We start from the raw sequence: 18,243 nt of genomic DNA, 5'->3' as shown, positions 1-18,243 counted from the left end.
CTCCCATATGAATTACAATTCCTGGTATAATACCTCTGGACACTTTCTAACTCCCAAAGTCCACACTGCAAAATACCTTTTTTGTGAACATGCCTAACTGAGGAAGGGAAGAGGGAAGAGGACCTGCAGACTAGGCAATACAGTATCAGTGATGTGACATGATGATTAGCCTGCTGGCTGTTACTCTCAACTGCCAGGCCAGCCAAGTAGGGAAAAAGGCTGATCTCTTCATTCCTTTCCCTTTTACCTCTTCCCAGCATCAACTTTCATAAAGATCTTTTAAAACATGATGCTGAACTCACCACCCCTCCATCAAAGCTGAAGCTGATACTGATAAACGAGTTAAATAGATCTGAGGAGCAGATTAACAAAAAGACACAGACAACAATTGTAAGCTTAGATCTCTCAGCAAACAAGGCTAATCAATGTTACTGCTCCCTACTATTAGCACCCAAAAAGCTTTCCAGAGAGGCATTCCTTCTAGGTGGGAAAAAAAACCAGAATCAGTAACATATAAAAACCCACAGTCATTCTAATTTCCTTTTTAAGACACTTCGATAATTTCTCTGGCTATGAAGTACAGGACAAGAGATGTTCTGCTGCTTGCAAGAAAATACATTTGCATGGCTTTTACTGTATGTCTGCTTTTGAAGCGGACAACTAACTGCTCTACTGCTTTTGAAGACTGGCCAGAAACTAGTATCCTCAATGTATTTTGTAACTAGGTCAAACGTTATAACTGAAAATGTGAGCTTAGACCAAGTGAAAGATCTCTTCCAGTCATTTAATAACAGCCAGAAAGCTGGCCCTTTGCCAAAGAACAAGTGTGAAATAAAGTTACTATCTGATAAGACTCTCAGTAAGACATCACAAGTTTCTGATGACTGATACCCAGAAGACACTTGGCTTGCCTTCTAAGAATTTGCTTTCACTTATTTTAACTGAGTCATAAATTCCCACTCCTCTCTTCAGTACTAGCAACTCAGTTACCCTAAATGTTACTCAGTTACGGGCCAAATGTGCTGTACAAGTAACAAGATCTATGAAATAATACTCCATTAACTTAATATTTATTGCTTTCAGAAGCAATACTCTCTAAAAATGTGGTCAACTAGTTAAAAAGAAACAGAAAGCCATAATCATTATTTTGATTTGCAAAGTAATTCTCACCCCTGTCTGGTCTTGATGAAGACTCCTCATCACCTCTGCAAAATGATAAAAATTATTTTATTGGGGTGTTGTGGTACAAAACAAAACAATTAATTACATTCAGCTTCTGTAGAGGGCTTTTGATATTCAGGGTTTGCAGTGCATGCTCAGAAAAGGCAGGTTTTGATAGTCTCTCTTAGATACTGCATACGTAGTTAATCATCTGATTTTTTGCAAACATGGTTCTAAGGAAGACAAAAGCAAACTTTTAAGTATTTTATTAATCAAAAAAATTAATAAAATGTAATAAGAGCCCAACCAGTATTATACTCTTCAAATTGGCATAAAAAGACATTCAAAATAACAGACAGAACAAATGTTTCTTATTTACAGCTCAGAAAAATATCTTCTGGTGACACAAATGCTCTAACGGTCTGGAAATGTAACTTACCCCTTGCCATCTGCATTTAAGAAACCCTTTCAAAGTCTGCATGAACTTCATTGGGATAGCATGTAAGAGAGGAATGAGCAGGTAACTCTGTAGGGATGCAGGGACACAAAAAGCCATTGCAGTTTCCCACACAGGAGCTGTTGTTCAATATAAAGTGCAGACATCGTGAAAAATTTTTTTAATACAACCCATGATTTTTTTGTTTTTTTATGATCTTAGTACTATTCTGCACAATAGGTTTATACATTTGCAATAATGAAAGAACAGCTTTTAAAGAAATGAATCCGATTGTAATAAACAAGGATCTGTGAAGGTGTCATCAAGGTCTCTCCAGACAGGTAATCAAATTCAAATATCTCTTTCTAAGCAGTATTTGATGAGCTTGGATTGCTCTGGGCAGACAGTCATCCATTTTGGTTACCAAAGTTAACTATTATTAGTTAGCTATCACAGGTGTACAGCTTTCATGGATTCTGCTGCTCTGTGTTAGCAGTTATCTGAAGTGTGTCGAGGAGGGGATATAACAGATTCATTTATCCTTTTAGCACCAGGATCATCTACAGTAACCGTTCTAGCTAAAAAACTAAAAATCAGAAATTCCAGCATATGAAATGGGAAAATGTATAACAGAAAGAGAAGAGACTGTTAAGCTGCTGCTGAGCTGACAAGATACAGAATCTGTAGTACAGAGATGACCACAATTACTGACTTGGGTACAGTGTGGCAGAATCAGCACATTTGGTCTTGCTGTATGCTTTTGATTCTGTTGTGTTTTTCAAACTACTACTTTGTGATTCCCTGGCCTAGAACTTTTTCCAGTAAACCTTTGTGGTTGTTTTTTTTTAGTCTGTTTTTCTTTCAATAAGAAAAAAAGCATGAAAACAGAGACTTTTCCCCTTTTCCCTTTCTGTAACAATAATGCTATGGTGTTACCTCCACTGAAGATTCAACAATGTCTGGTAACCTCACTGTGACATTTCTATGTTTCTTTCCAAGCAATGTAACAAGAATTTCAGGCACCAGCACAGATTCTTATTAAATTTAGTAGTGTTTAGCTGAAAGCAATACCAAGGATAAACTAGATTCAGTCTACTACAGAAAAAAAGAGAGATGCCTTAAAGCTATCATTACTTTACAAATACTTCAGATGTCAATCTTCTGTACCAGTTTTGAAAAGACAGATGGCATTTATACCAACTGAAACGACTCTGGGACCTCTGGTCTCATTCGAGAAAATATAGATATACAGTCTTCTGATCAGCATCCTGTTTTGTGCCCTGTCTCACAGGGAAATCTCTTCCAAAACCTTGCTTGTATAATCACCATATATCACCAAGTCACATCATGTCCAGCTGCAAACAGAAAAAACAGATTTGGAAGAAGTAGCATTGAATTCAAGTTATTTCTTATGTGTGTTTAGAAAAGAACTAAGAAAAACTTAGAAAAGAAAGCAAATTTTGAAACACCCATGTGACATAAATTGACTACACGGAACTTAATACTAAGCTGCTATTAAAGAACCCTAAGATAAAAATTTCATCTTCACATAATCATATGTCCAATTTATAGATTTTTAAAAGTACAGTCCAAAAGTATAAATCTGCCTGCTACTGAAGCTTCTTTAAAACTCTCTATACTATCAGCTTAAGCCTTGGAGACAGATTTGTAGTAACAGTCTGCTAAAAATGGTTAAAATATTTGTTACAAAACCTCTTGAAATCCTTGAATTTCAGCAAGCATATACAGAGAAGGTTAATTGAAATGATTAAAACACCTTTTTTAAAAATTACTTTCACTTTTCAACCTACATAAATAGCTGTTGTAGACCTACAAGCTTTGTTAAATACTATTATAGTAAATGATAACAACTGGCTATCAAGCAAGCAGCCTCACTGGCTCTTTTGAAATACACTAGAGGACATGTTTAATCTATATAAACACCTGTGTTACTACACAGCATAGTATTTGCCATCATGAAATTACACACCTGGTTAAATTTTATAATAGCAAATAAGTAATTTCATGTGGCTCTTTTCTAACTCAATTCCTTAGATGCTTTCTACCCATGCACTCTAATCTACTGCTTTAAGAAGCATTTGCTTGCTCTCACTGCACCTTTCAGTTACAGGCTTTATGCTAAAGCCATATCGCAGAATTATAGAATAGTTTGGATTGAAAGGGACATTTAAAATTCATTTAGTCCTACATCCCTGCAGTTAGCAGGGACACGTTCAACTCAGTCAGGTTGCTCAGAGCATCATCCAACTTGACCTTGAAAGTTTCCGAGGATGGGGCATCTACCATTGCTCTGGGCAACCTGTTCCAGTGTTTCACCACTCTCATTGTAAAAAATGTTTTCCTTATGTCTAATCTAAATCTACCAGTTTTAAGTTTAAAATCACTACCCTTTGTACTATTGCAATAGGCCTATGTCTTTATGGCACTCACCAAGTCATCAACATCACCACCTTCATCTGTGGGAGGCAGAGTTTCATTCTTCTTTTCTTTCGGAGCCAAGAACTGAAAATACAAATGTATTTATATGACACCAACAAAACTCAGACCCTTGAAGTCAATTTAACAGAATGTCTCCTTTGTACATCAAAACAAACCCATCTGTAATTAAAAATTATGAAAGAAATTTGTTCTGGTTTCTACACTCCAAAATCATCATAAAGCATAGGAAATTTCAGAAGACTTGCTTTTAAAGGATTTTATGTTGAAGCATGTTGAATAACAGACAAAAGGATATGGCTCTTCAGCCAACACACGGTTAAGCTGTAGAACACTCTGAAATAAGGATGCTGCAAAGATTAGTCCCTACTCTCACAAGAAGATCGGGAAAGTTCACAGAAGAGAAATCCTTTGAAGTCTACTAAGGCCACAGAAACAACCTCAAGCACAGGAAGACCTTGAGACATCAGTGCTTGGAGCCTGGGACTATACATTTTTCCTTACCCATTTGGTCTTGTCTACTGTCAAACATGGGATTCTGAGCTATATGGAAATATCATCCATTACAGTATGGCCATGTTTATGCTCTTAAAGAAAATTTTAAAAGTAATATTGCATGTAGTTACCCAACACTTAAGGATAACAAACTGCTTCCCCATTGATATTAATACATATATAAGCTGACCAATGGCTTGTTTGTAACGAAGTTCTTCAGTACAACACTTCAGTTCTGTGTGAAACTTGGAAGTTTCCCATTTAATTCAATTAACTTTTAACAAGTGAACAAAGACATGAATTTAATTAAAAAAAAAAAAAAAAACAAACTCAAACACGCAAGATGGTTAGAATGCCAGTCATTAAAAACAGAAAATTAATTATGTAGAATTCTGCTGCCATAGCTGCTGATACAACTCACCATATGCCCTTCACTTAAAGCATGGCATTCATAAACAGAAGATAAAGGTAAATTGCTCAGATACTACAACAACTGAAACCAAACATACAGAAAATATCTGGCATACAACCACCTCTGAATTATTTTTTTCTTAGTCTAACATAGTGAGAAAAATAATACAGTAGCTAGAATGGTAGGAAAAAAATACACGTACTTGACTTTTCCTTCAAAAAATATCCAGTTGTCTACAAGTTTTAGTTACTCTTTGCCAATATCCTTACTGTAAAACCATGAATTCTCTTTTTCCTATTAAAATGTTCCAGAACAAGTATACAGAGCCAGGAACAACACTGCCCCAGATTAAAAGATAGCTGTGAAAGCTGGGGAAGAAGAAAAGCCACATTCCATGAGTCTGAGTTCCATCATCCTCAATTCAGAATCAGTTGTTTAATCCTTAAACAACTTTGCTCTAACTCTAAATTAATAAGTACAGCTAGTTAGAAAATGACCACATTAAACACACTACAAATACCTGTTTAGAGTTCAGGTAATTCTTTTGTGCAAATAGCTGTCTCCGGAAAGCAAGCTACTGTTTACCTGGAAACTTCAACTTTAACAGCCACGCAGGTTGTATAAAAGGCCATGGGAGCACTACCAATCTCTGAGACCATATACTTGTACTGTAAACAGCTTAAATATTATTTTACATAATATAAAACATTCTGATCCTTCTCTAGAACAATAGTGACAGCTTTAGACAAGAGGTAATACACCGAGAAGTTTCCTGCTGCTTCTCATTTGTGGTAAAGTACTAGATATTATATCTCTTGGGACAAAAAGAAAATACATTGCTTTCGGTTAACATGAAAAACAGAGAACGTAGACAAGCTCTGCCTGGCTGCTTCACTACTCAAAGGTCAGACCTTTCCTACACCCTAAACAACAACATCCATGTCAAATGTAGAAACCTTACTGCACAGAAAACAGCCACGTTCTAACATGCTGATTTCAACTTATTATATAGATTTTGTAGCTGCAAACAAAATGAGAAGATGACAAGGCCAGAAGGAATTAGCATTTTAAGATGAGAACAGAAAAAAAGATACACAGACATAAGGCAATCTAGTAGTAATATAAAGCACATACTATGAAACTAAAAGTTAATGATTTCATCAGCTCTGAAAAGCTTTTTGTGCCAAATTTTATTTTACACAGTTAATTAAGAGTCAAATGGTATTTTTTGAAAGCAGCATTTTTCAACATTTTCAAAATTAGTTTTCCCACACTAAATTAAGTAAAGAAAGCTAAAAGCTGAAGAAATGTATGACAGAAACTTGCAATAAATCGAAACTTGAAGTTTCCATCAAATGCTGTACATCCAAAGTTTTTTTCCAAAACCTGTTTTACATTTACAGAAAAGCAAATTACATACAACAGTGGTGTGAAATCCATTATCCTCCCCAAACCAACCAGAGAAAGCACTTGACATTTCAGTAACTTTTAACCTATGATCCTCATGCTCTGGAAAGAGTGTATCCATTATCACAGAAAAAGAAAAACCAACCTACCTAAAACCATTTTTCTCCATTATAGGAAAATATGCATGGGTGAGCTAGCTCAACTAAAAACAAAAAGAAAATTTTTATGTGTTACCTCTCTAATAAGTGGCCTTGTATGTCTTTCTTTCTCCTTCAAACAGCAACCCTATAAACCTGAAATCTTATATTGAAAACAATCCTGAAACTGCTATCTGCTAGTGACCTGCACTTAAGAGAAAAGGCTTTTGCATCACATAGGACCAGACTGATCGTCAGTCCTTGTCCTACACACTTGCATCTGACCTACTACAGGGGTGAAGAAAACTTGCATCTTAGTCTATTGTGCGATATTTTAAAAGACAAATATAACCCCTTAGTGAAGGGTATAATCTTCAGTACAGAAAACAAATGAATCATTTTTGCAATCTATTACAGACCTAGGAAAATGCTGGCTTTGTATCACACAGCAAACCTATGGCAGGGTTTAACTGGACCAAGGAGGACTAGATTTTACCAGACCCATAACCTCAATATAAAATTTTCTGTGTCTGCAGATCTTACTCCTAGAATATGCCATCTTCCAATTTCTTAAGTAAAAAGTCATATAAATCCCTGACAGACAATGGTAAACCAGGATTCTGGGTTTGCATCTGGAGAGCGTATGGGGAGATGGTTACCTACTGAATGACTGGGATTGCCAACTGCCTAGTTAGCAAAGAGATGCAACCCATTTATTCTGAAAGTCAAGGTAACTGCAATATTAGAGAACTCTGTTGCAGAGCTGATTTCATGAAATCTTTTTTATTTCTCTACTTTAAAAGGGAAGTTATGGCTGTTGTAGAACCTTCAATCAATCACAAATTAATTTCCTACAGTGCAACACCTGACTGACTGTAAGGTGATGTTAAAATAGAAAAGTTATTTTGAAGTCATTCTACAAATGCTTTGTTCCAGCTTCGCCTGGCAGCTGCAAATCTAGTCCTTGGTACTCTATCATTAGTGCTGCATTCTTATGCAGACAAACTGTTTTTCAGCCACCACAAGCCCGCGGTTAGGACAACAGTATGCTGCAAGGTCTTCATAGCTAAAAGAGATCTCCTTAAGGAATAGTCGCTATTTCACACAGCATTAGCATATTTTAAGCATCAATGGTAGTTTCAGACTAGAAAGTGAAGTTCTCAGAAATATATTGCCTTACGAAGCTTCCAAGTAAATATACAGCATTTGGAATATATAACAAAAACTGATACTCTTTAAACCATCACACCACACTGGGGAAAACAGAAGTTCTATACAACTCCACGTGTCGAGAAGCAGCCAGAAAGTCCCTGATGCTCCCTGACGCCTATGAAAAAACATCATGTTTTGTTGTTTATACTCCACACGCATGCTTAGCTCTCTAGACTCTTAGTTTGTTATCTGTTCATTTTCATAAAACTTCTGTGCCTTCTTCACCTTGAGGTAAACTGTTACAGATGAAAAAAGCAGTTTCTAAAATACAACTTTTCACCTGCTCATTAATTCACTCATGGAGAACCTACTTCTACTTTGTTATGGTTAATGTAAGGCCTGGAAGCTGTGAAAATCAACGTGACATCTTTTAGAAAAGCTGCTTCTCTGCAAAGTACATAGTGGTTTTAGCCACAGGTTTACCTTGCAGGGTCTCTAATACAAGGATCTTCTTTGTCCTAAACTACTTAAAATCATGGCCAGCAGTCTGACAAAGAATGCCTGTCTTACCCTTTCCACACAAATACATTTTTGACAGCAACTCTGAATTCTCCTTTCTTTCAAAGAGAAAGCACCATTCTGCCTGTTAGAATTCATTCCTTTGTAACTGTGACATCCTTCGCTCATCACTGCAGTTACTGAAGTGTTATATTTCTGTAGAAAGAATACTTGCAAATATTCCTAAACTTTTGTTTCAAAAAGTATCTATATCATCACCAATAGCACTACCAGCATCATCTATTTCATCCATCAATCCACAAGAGCTGCAAAAAGTAGAAAACACTGATATCATAACACACGCGGTTAAAACTGGCCATGACTTTATCTTGCTAGACTTCACAATGCCATTACACAAAAGAGTATCCTGATTTTTTTAACTCATGTGCTAACAATGACTCACAGTTCCTTCTATGAAGTTCAAATAGTGATCTTGCATATACAAATAGTCTGTTTCTGTTCTACTAGACTGCATTCCTAAAGTTGCTATTGTTTGTGGAAGTTATTTTCAAATAAGCATGTCCATACATGCTACTTTGTAAAGACCAACTAAAGCAAAATGCTGCAGTACATGCGAGGGAATTATTTTTGCTCTGAATTTGGGCAATTTCAATTGTGTGGCAAAAGCACACTCTTCTTCCTTCATATGGATCCTATTTAATTTACCTAAAGATTTGTCCACGTAAGAAAGATTCTTCTGTTCCACAGCACGGGCTCTATACAAATAGATGTTCATTAAAAAAAATGATACCTTTTCAGCCTCTTCACTAGTCACAGAACTTCCCTCTGCTTCATCTTTAGTGATCAAAGAAATTCTGTCTAAAAAAAAAAAAAAGAGACATAAAAATATCATTAGAAGGCTTCCCAAAGCCACACTTAATGTTAGAAATGAAAAAAGTCTTCCAAATTGCAACTTCTGAATGTATCATCATCACCAGCAAAAATAAAAAAATACTGTTCAAAGGAAAGTGTGACTTGCATAAATGAATCAACTGTGATATAAAAATAAATTAATGAGCATATTCATAAGCTTGTGGAAGTATCCATTTAGGAAACTGCTAATATTATGACAATCAAACTAATAAGACACTGAAATCATAGATCACAGATGCAATGCTGAAAATCTATCAGAAATTATTACACTTTTAGTCATTCACAGCATGCTCTTGGGTCCTTACTAGCCTTAGAAAAATTAACTCCTAACATACAAACATTTATGCTGTGACTACCTGTAGTTTGACTACCAAAGTGCTGGTCCTGCTCTCACTTTGCACCTTGGTTGTGCCAGTACCACCATCCTGGTACAGTGGCCCCCAGAAAAAAAAAAAAAAACCAAACCAAACAATCAACACCTGATTAATTTGTACCGCAATAAGTTCTCCAGTCTAGTTCATCACATGGCTACACAATTGCTTGTGTCTGAATAAAGAAGCTGTGGGAGTCACAGCAAAGAACAGCAGATTCATAAAGGTCTCAGCAGCAGCACAAGCATAATGTCACCTTAGTGTGCCCATAGAACTACAGCAAGGTTTTATGAAACAAGTGAACTTGTCAAACAGATGTGCCCTACTCCTGAGAACTAACGAACTAACTCACATCCATCCTCTACTGGTGATTACAGTTGCTCATGACAAGGCCCAACACATGGCACATTTGGTAGAAAAGAGGGGATGGGTCATGTGGCAAGCAACAGGGAAAACAGAACTTGTGCTTTTGGTAGTGGCAAGCAAAAGGCAATTTCAGCTACTCAGTGAGAACAGCTAGGTTAGGCATGAAGCACCACGATTTTATCATCTTCTCACAAGAGGGTAATCTATTTTGCACGAAAATATCATCTATTTGTATCTGTAATTTTTTTCCTCAAAAATATACTCTAGATTGTTAAAAACTTCGGTTTGTACCAAGTTTTTAAAACAGTATTCTAGCATGGCTTTGAAAGATCCAAGTTTCCTACTTTTAAAGTTAGTTGGCATTTTGCTTGGCTTGTTTGGTTTTTTTCCAAATATCTTCAGAGAAGATCCCCTACAGTACTACTGAATATAATATTCTTTCAGTGTTGTCTTGTGCTGCTGTTCTGGGTTGCTAAACAAATGCCCATCTTGTACTTTCAAAATGTTGGACAAAGTATACATTAAAAGGTGCCTGGAGTTTGTCACTTTGAAAGGTGCTCTACAAAAGCATATTGTTGCATTTTATAGCATGCATCCTTAAGAGATACAGCTGAGCATTTTCTTAGCACCGATTCCAATTAAAAGCAAGAGTATGACATAAAAGATTTTTTTTTAGTCCACTATGTTTCATATTTGCGAAAATGCTCCTTTATTTATCACTTGCGTAGTCTCCGAATGTCTTTCGGAAACGCACTGCCTTGTATCTCCTAGCTTAATCATAGGTAGGTGTCACATTACCACATATTCTGTCCTTCAGGTTGCTTAAACACAAAATGATCAGTGACACATTTCAATGCTATCTATGCCTTTTTTGACGCTTAATTTGGAAGAGTCTTTTTATATCTCTGCTGCATGATTTTTTTTCCCATTTATTTTGAAATTCAGCTGAAATCATATCTTCTTCTCCTTGCCCTGTAACATTTAATTTGTCTCTCTTCTTCTACAATTAATTTACCATTTCAACAAGACTTGGCAAGGCATTATGGATATGCTGATATGAAATTATTAGTGCAAAAAAAGGAAGTTGCAATGTGAAGGACTTTTAACGGGTTGTAGGAATGAACCATATCAAAATGCTGCACTGGGTTTACTTTAAGTGTCCCATCGCTAACAACGTTTTCTCTTACATAATGGATACTACAACTAGAAATATATCCCTTCCCCCTCCTTTTTTTTTTAAATGCAATCCTACCTTGTATCATGATCTCCCAGAAATCAACTAAGGCTTTATCTTCTGCCTTTGATTTCAGGGCCTGCAGAAAATCATTAAAGCACTGCACCTTGGACAGCTGGAAAAAAATAACAGCAATGATAACAGGGAAATATTAAAGTAGCTTACTGAAGACTGCTGCAAACTTAATTCTTCGTGAAGTCATCCAACACAAAAGTCAGTGAAGATTCTTTTTCCCTCTACTAAAAACAAGAGTTCTAAGCAAAAGTAAGCCACAAAAACTCCCTTTCAGAGAGCTAGAATGACTTTCTTGTAGCTAGCTTTATTCAAGAGGAAATTGCAGGATTGCTTATTTTTCTTTTACAAGCATCAGGTCACAGGCCTTGTGTTTTTAAGTTCAAAAGAAAACAAACAAACAACAAAGAATACCAGAGAAGCTAGTCTCCATTCCAATAAAAATTAAAAAACAATGCAAATACATTTCTAAACTTCTGAAGAGCGTAATAGATTTCAATCTACAAATCAATAGTTTTTGCTGTAGTTACAAAACATCAAATTTCTAATACAGCAAACAGGCCCACCATGTCTTTAACTTGAAAGAGACAAGAGTTTTCACATACTAACATTACCTTAAGGGCCTCTTCTCTGAAAGCTCTGATACAATTGATCCCTTTCATGTAGTACTGTGACCCTTTATTTTCCAGGAACTGATCAATGCGGTTTATCAGCTGCTGACTCACTGAAAGACAAGGAGAAATAAATAAACCAAAGAATAAACACTTTCAAGGCAAAAAAAAAAAATAATACATATATATTTCCTTTACATTCCTCTCTCTCTATTCCACAGGCATCAAAAAAGTTAATCATACCATACTGCCTTGAGCTACTCAAGCCGATAACTGATATCTGAGCTACTGACAATTACTTCAGCCTCTCTGGAAAAACTCAAACTCAAGCATGGCCAAGGCCAAGTCTCTCCCCAAGGGCCATGAGAAGAAGCACCACCCTAGCTTGTTTGATAGAAAGTAAAATCAGGACATTAGGGATCCTAAAGCTGAGGGAGGTTACGTTCTACAACACAGGCATATCTCCTAAATATCCTTTGAAATACATGCATATTTCAATAAAAGCATTAAAATTTACAATGAAGGTGTAGTACAATCAAAACAACAGCTGTATGGTGATTGCAGTTACAAGACGACCTTGTTACCAACAATACTGTATATCTTCTCTCTGTACAGATAGCATGATGACTTTTCATTGGGGCAATGCTGCTTATGATTATGGAGATAATTATTAAACTGTGCATGCCTGACAGAGAGGAGCAGAGGCAAACAATGAGACTTGTACCAACAAGAAGGGGATGAGAAGGGGAAAGAAGGTGAGAATTCTCACTGTTAAGCTCCTAAAAAGTAGGTAGCTGTAAAACACTACAAATGTGACAAGCACAAATGTCACCAAGAACCCTGCAATCTCAAATAAATTCTGCTGGATTTTAGTCCCTTATTTTCTTCATGTTTAATTACAGGTGAGGAACTGTCCCATTTTATCCTTCCAGCAGACATGTAAGCCAGGGAAAAGACAGGTGCGAGTAGCGTACCACAGTGGTTTAGAAACTCAGAAGCATTGTGAAAAGGATAAATAGGGAGTGACAGTCCACTGCCTCTCTGAAGAGAAGAGCGAAGAGTTGGGTTAAGAACAAACGAAAAAAAAACTACCTCTTAAAACAAAACCAGTTAACCTCTTTACCACAGGCTGTGATGGGATGCTAGTTTTAACAGCTTAATAAAAAATGCTCCAACAAATCATTAGAATTCTCAGAAAAAGAAATCTACCAAGGGAGATAAAAGGTGGTGTTGCCATTAGGGAAGAAAATGCAGAAAAGCAATTTGGACGATTCACAGCATCTGCCTAACCTGTTCTTGTACTGTTAAAAACAGTTTATTAATTACCTTTAGCCTGACCTACAGTCCTTCCTATTTTCAGTTGTTATGGGCATAGTTGTCACTGCAACTATTTCAGCCATGGAAACATCAACATAGAAAATCATCTGCCAGAGTGATGGAAGAGACAAGGTTAAGTAAACACATGAAGAAGCAGATATCATTTAAATACTATATTCCATTCTGCCCGCTGTAAGCATACACAGCACTAGGGGTCATATTCTTGTTCCATAGAATGTCTAATCGAACTGAATGTGAAGGACAGCATCTCTGAAAAGAGTTAAACATGACATGTTTCATATTCTCCCACTAGTTTTGAGTGGGAAAGTCTACAGAGCTTCTAGAAAAGGTGGCAGATAACAGTTCTGTCCAACAGCAGCTATCACACAAGAAAGTGTGCTAAAGTGCCTCCTGCTCCAGAAGTGATCGGCTCTCTTATTTATTTTACCAGTAGCTGACAAACTAAAATGAAGTCTTACTACTTAAGCTCCCCAAGTTAACTAAGTCCATTCTTTTCATGGTTAACAATTTTCTCATTAAATGTTCTAATTTCTTACGAATTGCACTAATAAAAGCAAGTCCTGCTGGTGTTTATCTGTGGTGGTGGCGTTTTTTTTTTAAACACTACCTTTTCACTGATATGTTAAATTAAAACCCCGGGCACTACGAAGGTGCAATAAAAATCTTTATTGTCAGAATGATTCCAGCATACTCTTCGAAATTATCAGACACTGTACTACTTCTTTTGCATTCAATTTTTTTTTTTTAAATCTTTTTCCATTTGATTGCACTGGCAGGCATCAGAAGAAAAGACTTTTTCTTGCCACTGACTGTGAGCTGCCTCCTTTTGAAATCTGTTGTAAGGAACCGAAAAAAAAACCCTACAATATTTTACTAGGCACTTAAAGTCTATAATATATGCAGGAAAGCGGTTACATGGCAACAACATTTGAAGTCAGACTCTTCTAACATCTTGAAACAGCTTGGCTAAAAACAGGTCTGTCCATTGGGTCTCCCTTAAAGGACAGTCTAATGTCTGATAAATCCAAAATAGATAAAAATCCTGTGTCCTGATTAGACTAACAAATTACTTCAGGGGCCCAAAGACAGTGCTAGAGATGGTAGATAAGGATTGCAACTGGAAGTTCTCCAAAGTGGACTCTGTTCCTTCACACTCTAGGTCCAAGAACTTTGTTGATTTCCCGCTGCCTTTCATCTGCCTTTCCATTAGCGTGACTCTTTGGTTCTGGATGCTGCAATAAGTGGATCTCCTTGCTTTTGGAGAAAGCCATGTTCCTCATAAAGATTTCTATTTAGCTAAACTGTGAATATTAGTATTAACTCTGATGTGCCTCAGACAAATCTCACGCACTGGGGTTTTAAGGAGCAGGTCCTAGAGTTACAAACTCACAACCCATCCAGGCTATTACTGTGTAATAGGAACTTTTTTCTCCTCTCTCAACTTCCCTCATTCCTTACATACATCGAAGAAATTGAAATAAGAAACTTCTACATTTTGCATAAACTGGAATTCCAGCACTCCTAATAATCACCACATTTTGCTGATCATGCCAAGAAATTTTCATCTTCTGCTTCCCTTCTCTACTGTGCCTGATTGGTTAGATAACAAATATAGTGAGCAAAAGCTGGAGAACTATAGCTAAAAATAAAACCTTTGAATAGAAGATCTTTGTGTTCTACCAGAATTTAATCCCTTTCTCACTGGTATTCAGATACAGTCCCTACTCTAAAATACACTCACTAGTGCTGTTATTTCTTCTGAAATATGCCATGAACAATTATATTCACTTGTTATTTCTGAATAGTTACAGTACAAAAGTGTAGTTATATTTTCGTGTTTGCCGAGTTGAGTCCTTGGTCTCGATTACTATGTCAACTGGATTACAGTATAATAATAGATAAAGCTGTATTATAGTCCAAGTCCAATTCCTTTGTGATTCCCCACTCCTCCTAAAAAAATCATTAGGGTAAAAAGATAGCTTTCCGTAGACAAAAGATCACGCTTTTGATTTAGCCACTGGTGCCAGTAATAATTTTCATTGACAGTACTTGAATTAAGTCACTGACAAATCAGTTAAACCACGTGATAATAAATTTTAAACTACTGCTCTGTAAGTACTGCCTTTTTGTAACTAAAAAGAAGGAATTCTAAACAGAAAACTGTTCTAACTATTACAGACTTTTCATCTTTAAGCCAAGAAATAAGAATTTTAAGATCAAGAGCTGTTGAACTACTCCAGTGCCCTATGAGGTGCTCTTCAATTTTAAAATGGTCTCTCTAAACAGCCTGTGGGTATGGGTCAGAATCATTTAGGCTGGGTGGCTGAAGGACATCTGTTCCAAATCCCTGCTCAAACCAGGGTCGCTATGTATCAGGTGGCTCAATGCTCTACTGATGAGTTCCGAGTAGTAGTAGTTTCAAAGACAGAGAGTCTCCAAGTTTTCTGGGCCCTCTTTTTGTGTTTGATTACCATAATTGTGATTTTTATACCTTTTTTATCCCATAACATGTAATCCAAATTCTGTTTGTTGCTTGTATCTCAACCAACCGCTCTGCCCTTCAAAGAAGAATCTAGCTTCATCTTCTCTGTGAAGTAGACACAGAGAAAACTTCAAAGTGATTTTATATACTCGAGTATTTGATTTGCAAATACTCTTCTAATGACTGAATCATTTTCATAAAATCAGGCATTGCATCTGTCCTGCCTAGCAGTTGGGTATGAATAGTCTCTGAAACACACAAAATCATCCAGTAAGACAAAAATGCAGATAAATTGCAAAGCATATGCCAACAAAAAAGTGAAAGTAAAAACCGAGGTTTTATTACATTATCTTAGGTCTAGAAAGCTAGTAAACTATACACATTTCTACAGAAAATCTTGCAGTAAAATAACCTTGTTGCAGCTGTCTAATAAATTCCCATTGCAAACATTGTATACACAATTCTTTTATACATACAAAGTATCGAGTGTAAAACCAGTGTTTTACATTTTACTTAAGAAGCTATCTACACCCGTGGCAAAAGTGTGACGTTCTAGGCACAACAGAATATTTGCTGAGAACACACACAATTACTGACTCTTTTTAACTTCCTTTTTCCATAAATGCCTAGGAATAAAAATATTAACAAACTTACTATAAATAAAAAATAAGTGTTTGGTACAATTTGTCTCTAGATATTTTTTCTTATGTCCATAAACTCTACAGTCATCATTAGAGATTTCTCTTTTCCCTGACAGTCAGTACAATAAAAAAATGCTCTTTCAACTATAGAACTTCAGACATCAAGTTTTCAGGTAGACACAAGGCATCTAACTTGCACTTAGGCTTCTCCTGTGAACAGCACAAACCCTGATAACCAAATCCCAGGGAGGCCACTGCAGGAGACGCACTGGTACTTATTTTCATTGATAAACATACCATCAGGACTTCCTACAACATGTTAAAAAAACCAAAATTCTCCTTGCCATACTTCGGTCTTCATAACTTAATTTTAGTGAGAGAATTGCAGTGCACTGAAGAGAATGCGTGCTATTAACCTGTAGCTTAATAGAAAAGCCACTGTACAGTCCCTATTTAAAGTACAACTCTTCCTATTACAATTTCTCTGTGTACCTTAAAAACTGACCTTCAAACAGCTAAAAGGACTTTCTCCTCCTATGGAGGAACTCTGTTGCTATTTTGTTCTAAAATGAGAAGGTAGGCTTTATTCATTTTTTTTAAGACTATGCTGGATGGTATTTTTACACAACAGAGGAGCAAATCTGGGTGCAACCTAGTAATTCTCGTCTGCACCCTGACACATAAAACATTTTTTTTTTTATAAACTACATGAATTCCACAGATTATCCTTTCAGGCAAAAATATTTTACATTTCACATGTTCTAGCAGAGGAAAATAAAAAGTTTAATCATTAAATACGATTTAAGATTATACCACTACCACCCCTCCTTAGAACTACTGAATAGTTTTAAGGCAGAATTTACTATTTACATAACCAGAATGCAATACAGCAAGCCATTAAAAACATGCCTGTAATGTTTTATGTATTAAGCTACCTAAAAGGCTGTAAAGAGGGAAAAGGATTATGCAGAAGAAAAAAAAAAATGCAGAGCATGTTTTTATTTATAGTTGTTTCTATCTCTCTTTTAAATGGGTGACTGCACTACATTCTGTCTAACCACACCTTATAATTACAGAGCAGATCACACAAAATAAAAGTAGATTGCTTAAAATTTCAGAAGCCATCCAAACATGTACTGCAGTTATCTGCAGCACAGCTACCAAGTGGACATATTTAAGCACTCTTTAGTTAAACCATCTTCAAGGGTAATCACTGTACTTATTTCTGTCTTAAGGCTTTCCTACATGATAAATTACCGTAACAAAGTAGTCAAGTGCTTCACAGTTTCTGTATCCTAATATATTGTACAATGCTTTTTTACTGCATTGCAGTATATCTGAGATTTGAGAACACAATTCCAAATTCTTTTCAATAAACAATTTCTTCTGGATCTAATGCAAAATCCATGTTTAAAAGGGGCTAGCTGACTAATGCCTGGAAATTCTCACGAGAAATAGCTATGTAGGCTTTAACAGACTGAATCATGAATCAATATACTACTCAATACCCTCCTTGAACCATGCCCAAAAGGACCAAAGGCCTCATTGAAATACCTAACACCTTACTTCAGCACCTCTGTAAATCATTTCCTTTGAAAAGAAAAGCTATTTGGCAGATGACATTTATCTTGCCACAACCACCAAATCACCCTTTAAAAGAAAAGACTCCATCCATCTTGTGCATTCTTTTTAAGACATCTTTGGAGCACACATCTCTCTGTATAGTTATTTCAGTAGGGAAATACCATACAAACAAATGGTAATTCCACTGCATTTTCAGATTTACGGCATGCAAGACAGTGGCTGACCTGTGGTTTGTACTCTTTCTCGCCTCTTCATCAAAACCCTGTCTTGCTGTACGTTCAGAATAGATTCGGTGCACAGAGAGCATCCTCTCATCTTTAAGACTCATATACTACCTGCTTGTTACACCCTCAATTCTCTCATGCTTTCTTCTGCTCACATCAAGCAGTAGGAAATAAGGTTTGAATGTACAGATTTAAATGCCAGATGTGATTCTTATTGCTTCACAGAACAGAGCAGAAGACAGGTTTCTCACAAAGCACACAGCCAACAATCCTTCATTTCAAGCCAGAAAGA

General features: G+C 36.3%; 1 protein-coding gene across 2 annotated transcripts in view; it reads right to left on the bottom strand.

Annotated features, from left to right (window-relative positions):
- Positions 1–1,411: 1,411 nt before the first annotated feature.
- XRCC5 (X-ray repair cross complementing 5) overlaps positions 1,412–18,243 on the bottom strand; it is a 51,614-nt gene continuing 34,782 nt past the window's right edge. Inside the window, exons 17-21 of one of the 2 annotated variants that reach the window (XM_054070315.1) lie at positions 11,686–11,795; positions 11,078–11,174; positions 8,967–9,034; positions 4,049–4,120; positions 1,412–2,952 (exon numbers count right to left, since the gene is read on the bottom strand). In XM_054070315.1, the coding sequence (XP_053926290.1) occupies positions 2,938–2,952; positions 4,049–4,120; positions 8,967–9,034; positions 11,078–11,174; positions 11,686–11,795 (362 nt within the window). In that variant the 3' untranslated portion in view covers positions 1,412–2,937. Of the gene's footprint in view, positions 2,953–4,012; positions 4,121–8,966; positions 9,035–11,077; positions 11,175–11,685; positions 11,796–18,243 lie in introns of those variants that run through there. The other variant, XM_054070314.1, reaches the window with a different exon arrangement.

The sequence above is a fragment of the Cuculus canorus genome, chromosome 6 (genome assembly GCF_017976375.1).
Source record: "Cuculus canorus isolate bCucCan1 chromosome 6, bCucCan1.pri, whole genome shotgun sequence".
Classification (NCBI taxonomy): Eukaryota; Metazoa; Chordata; class Aves; order Cuculiformes; family Cuculidae; genus Cuculus; species Cuculus canorus.
Note: the sequence above shows the minus strand (reverse complement) of the source record. Positions and strands in the feature narration are given on the sequence as shown.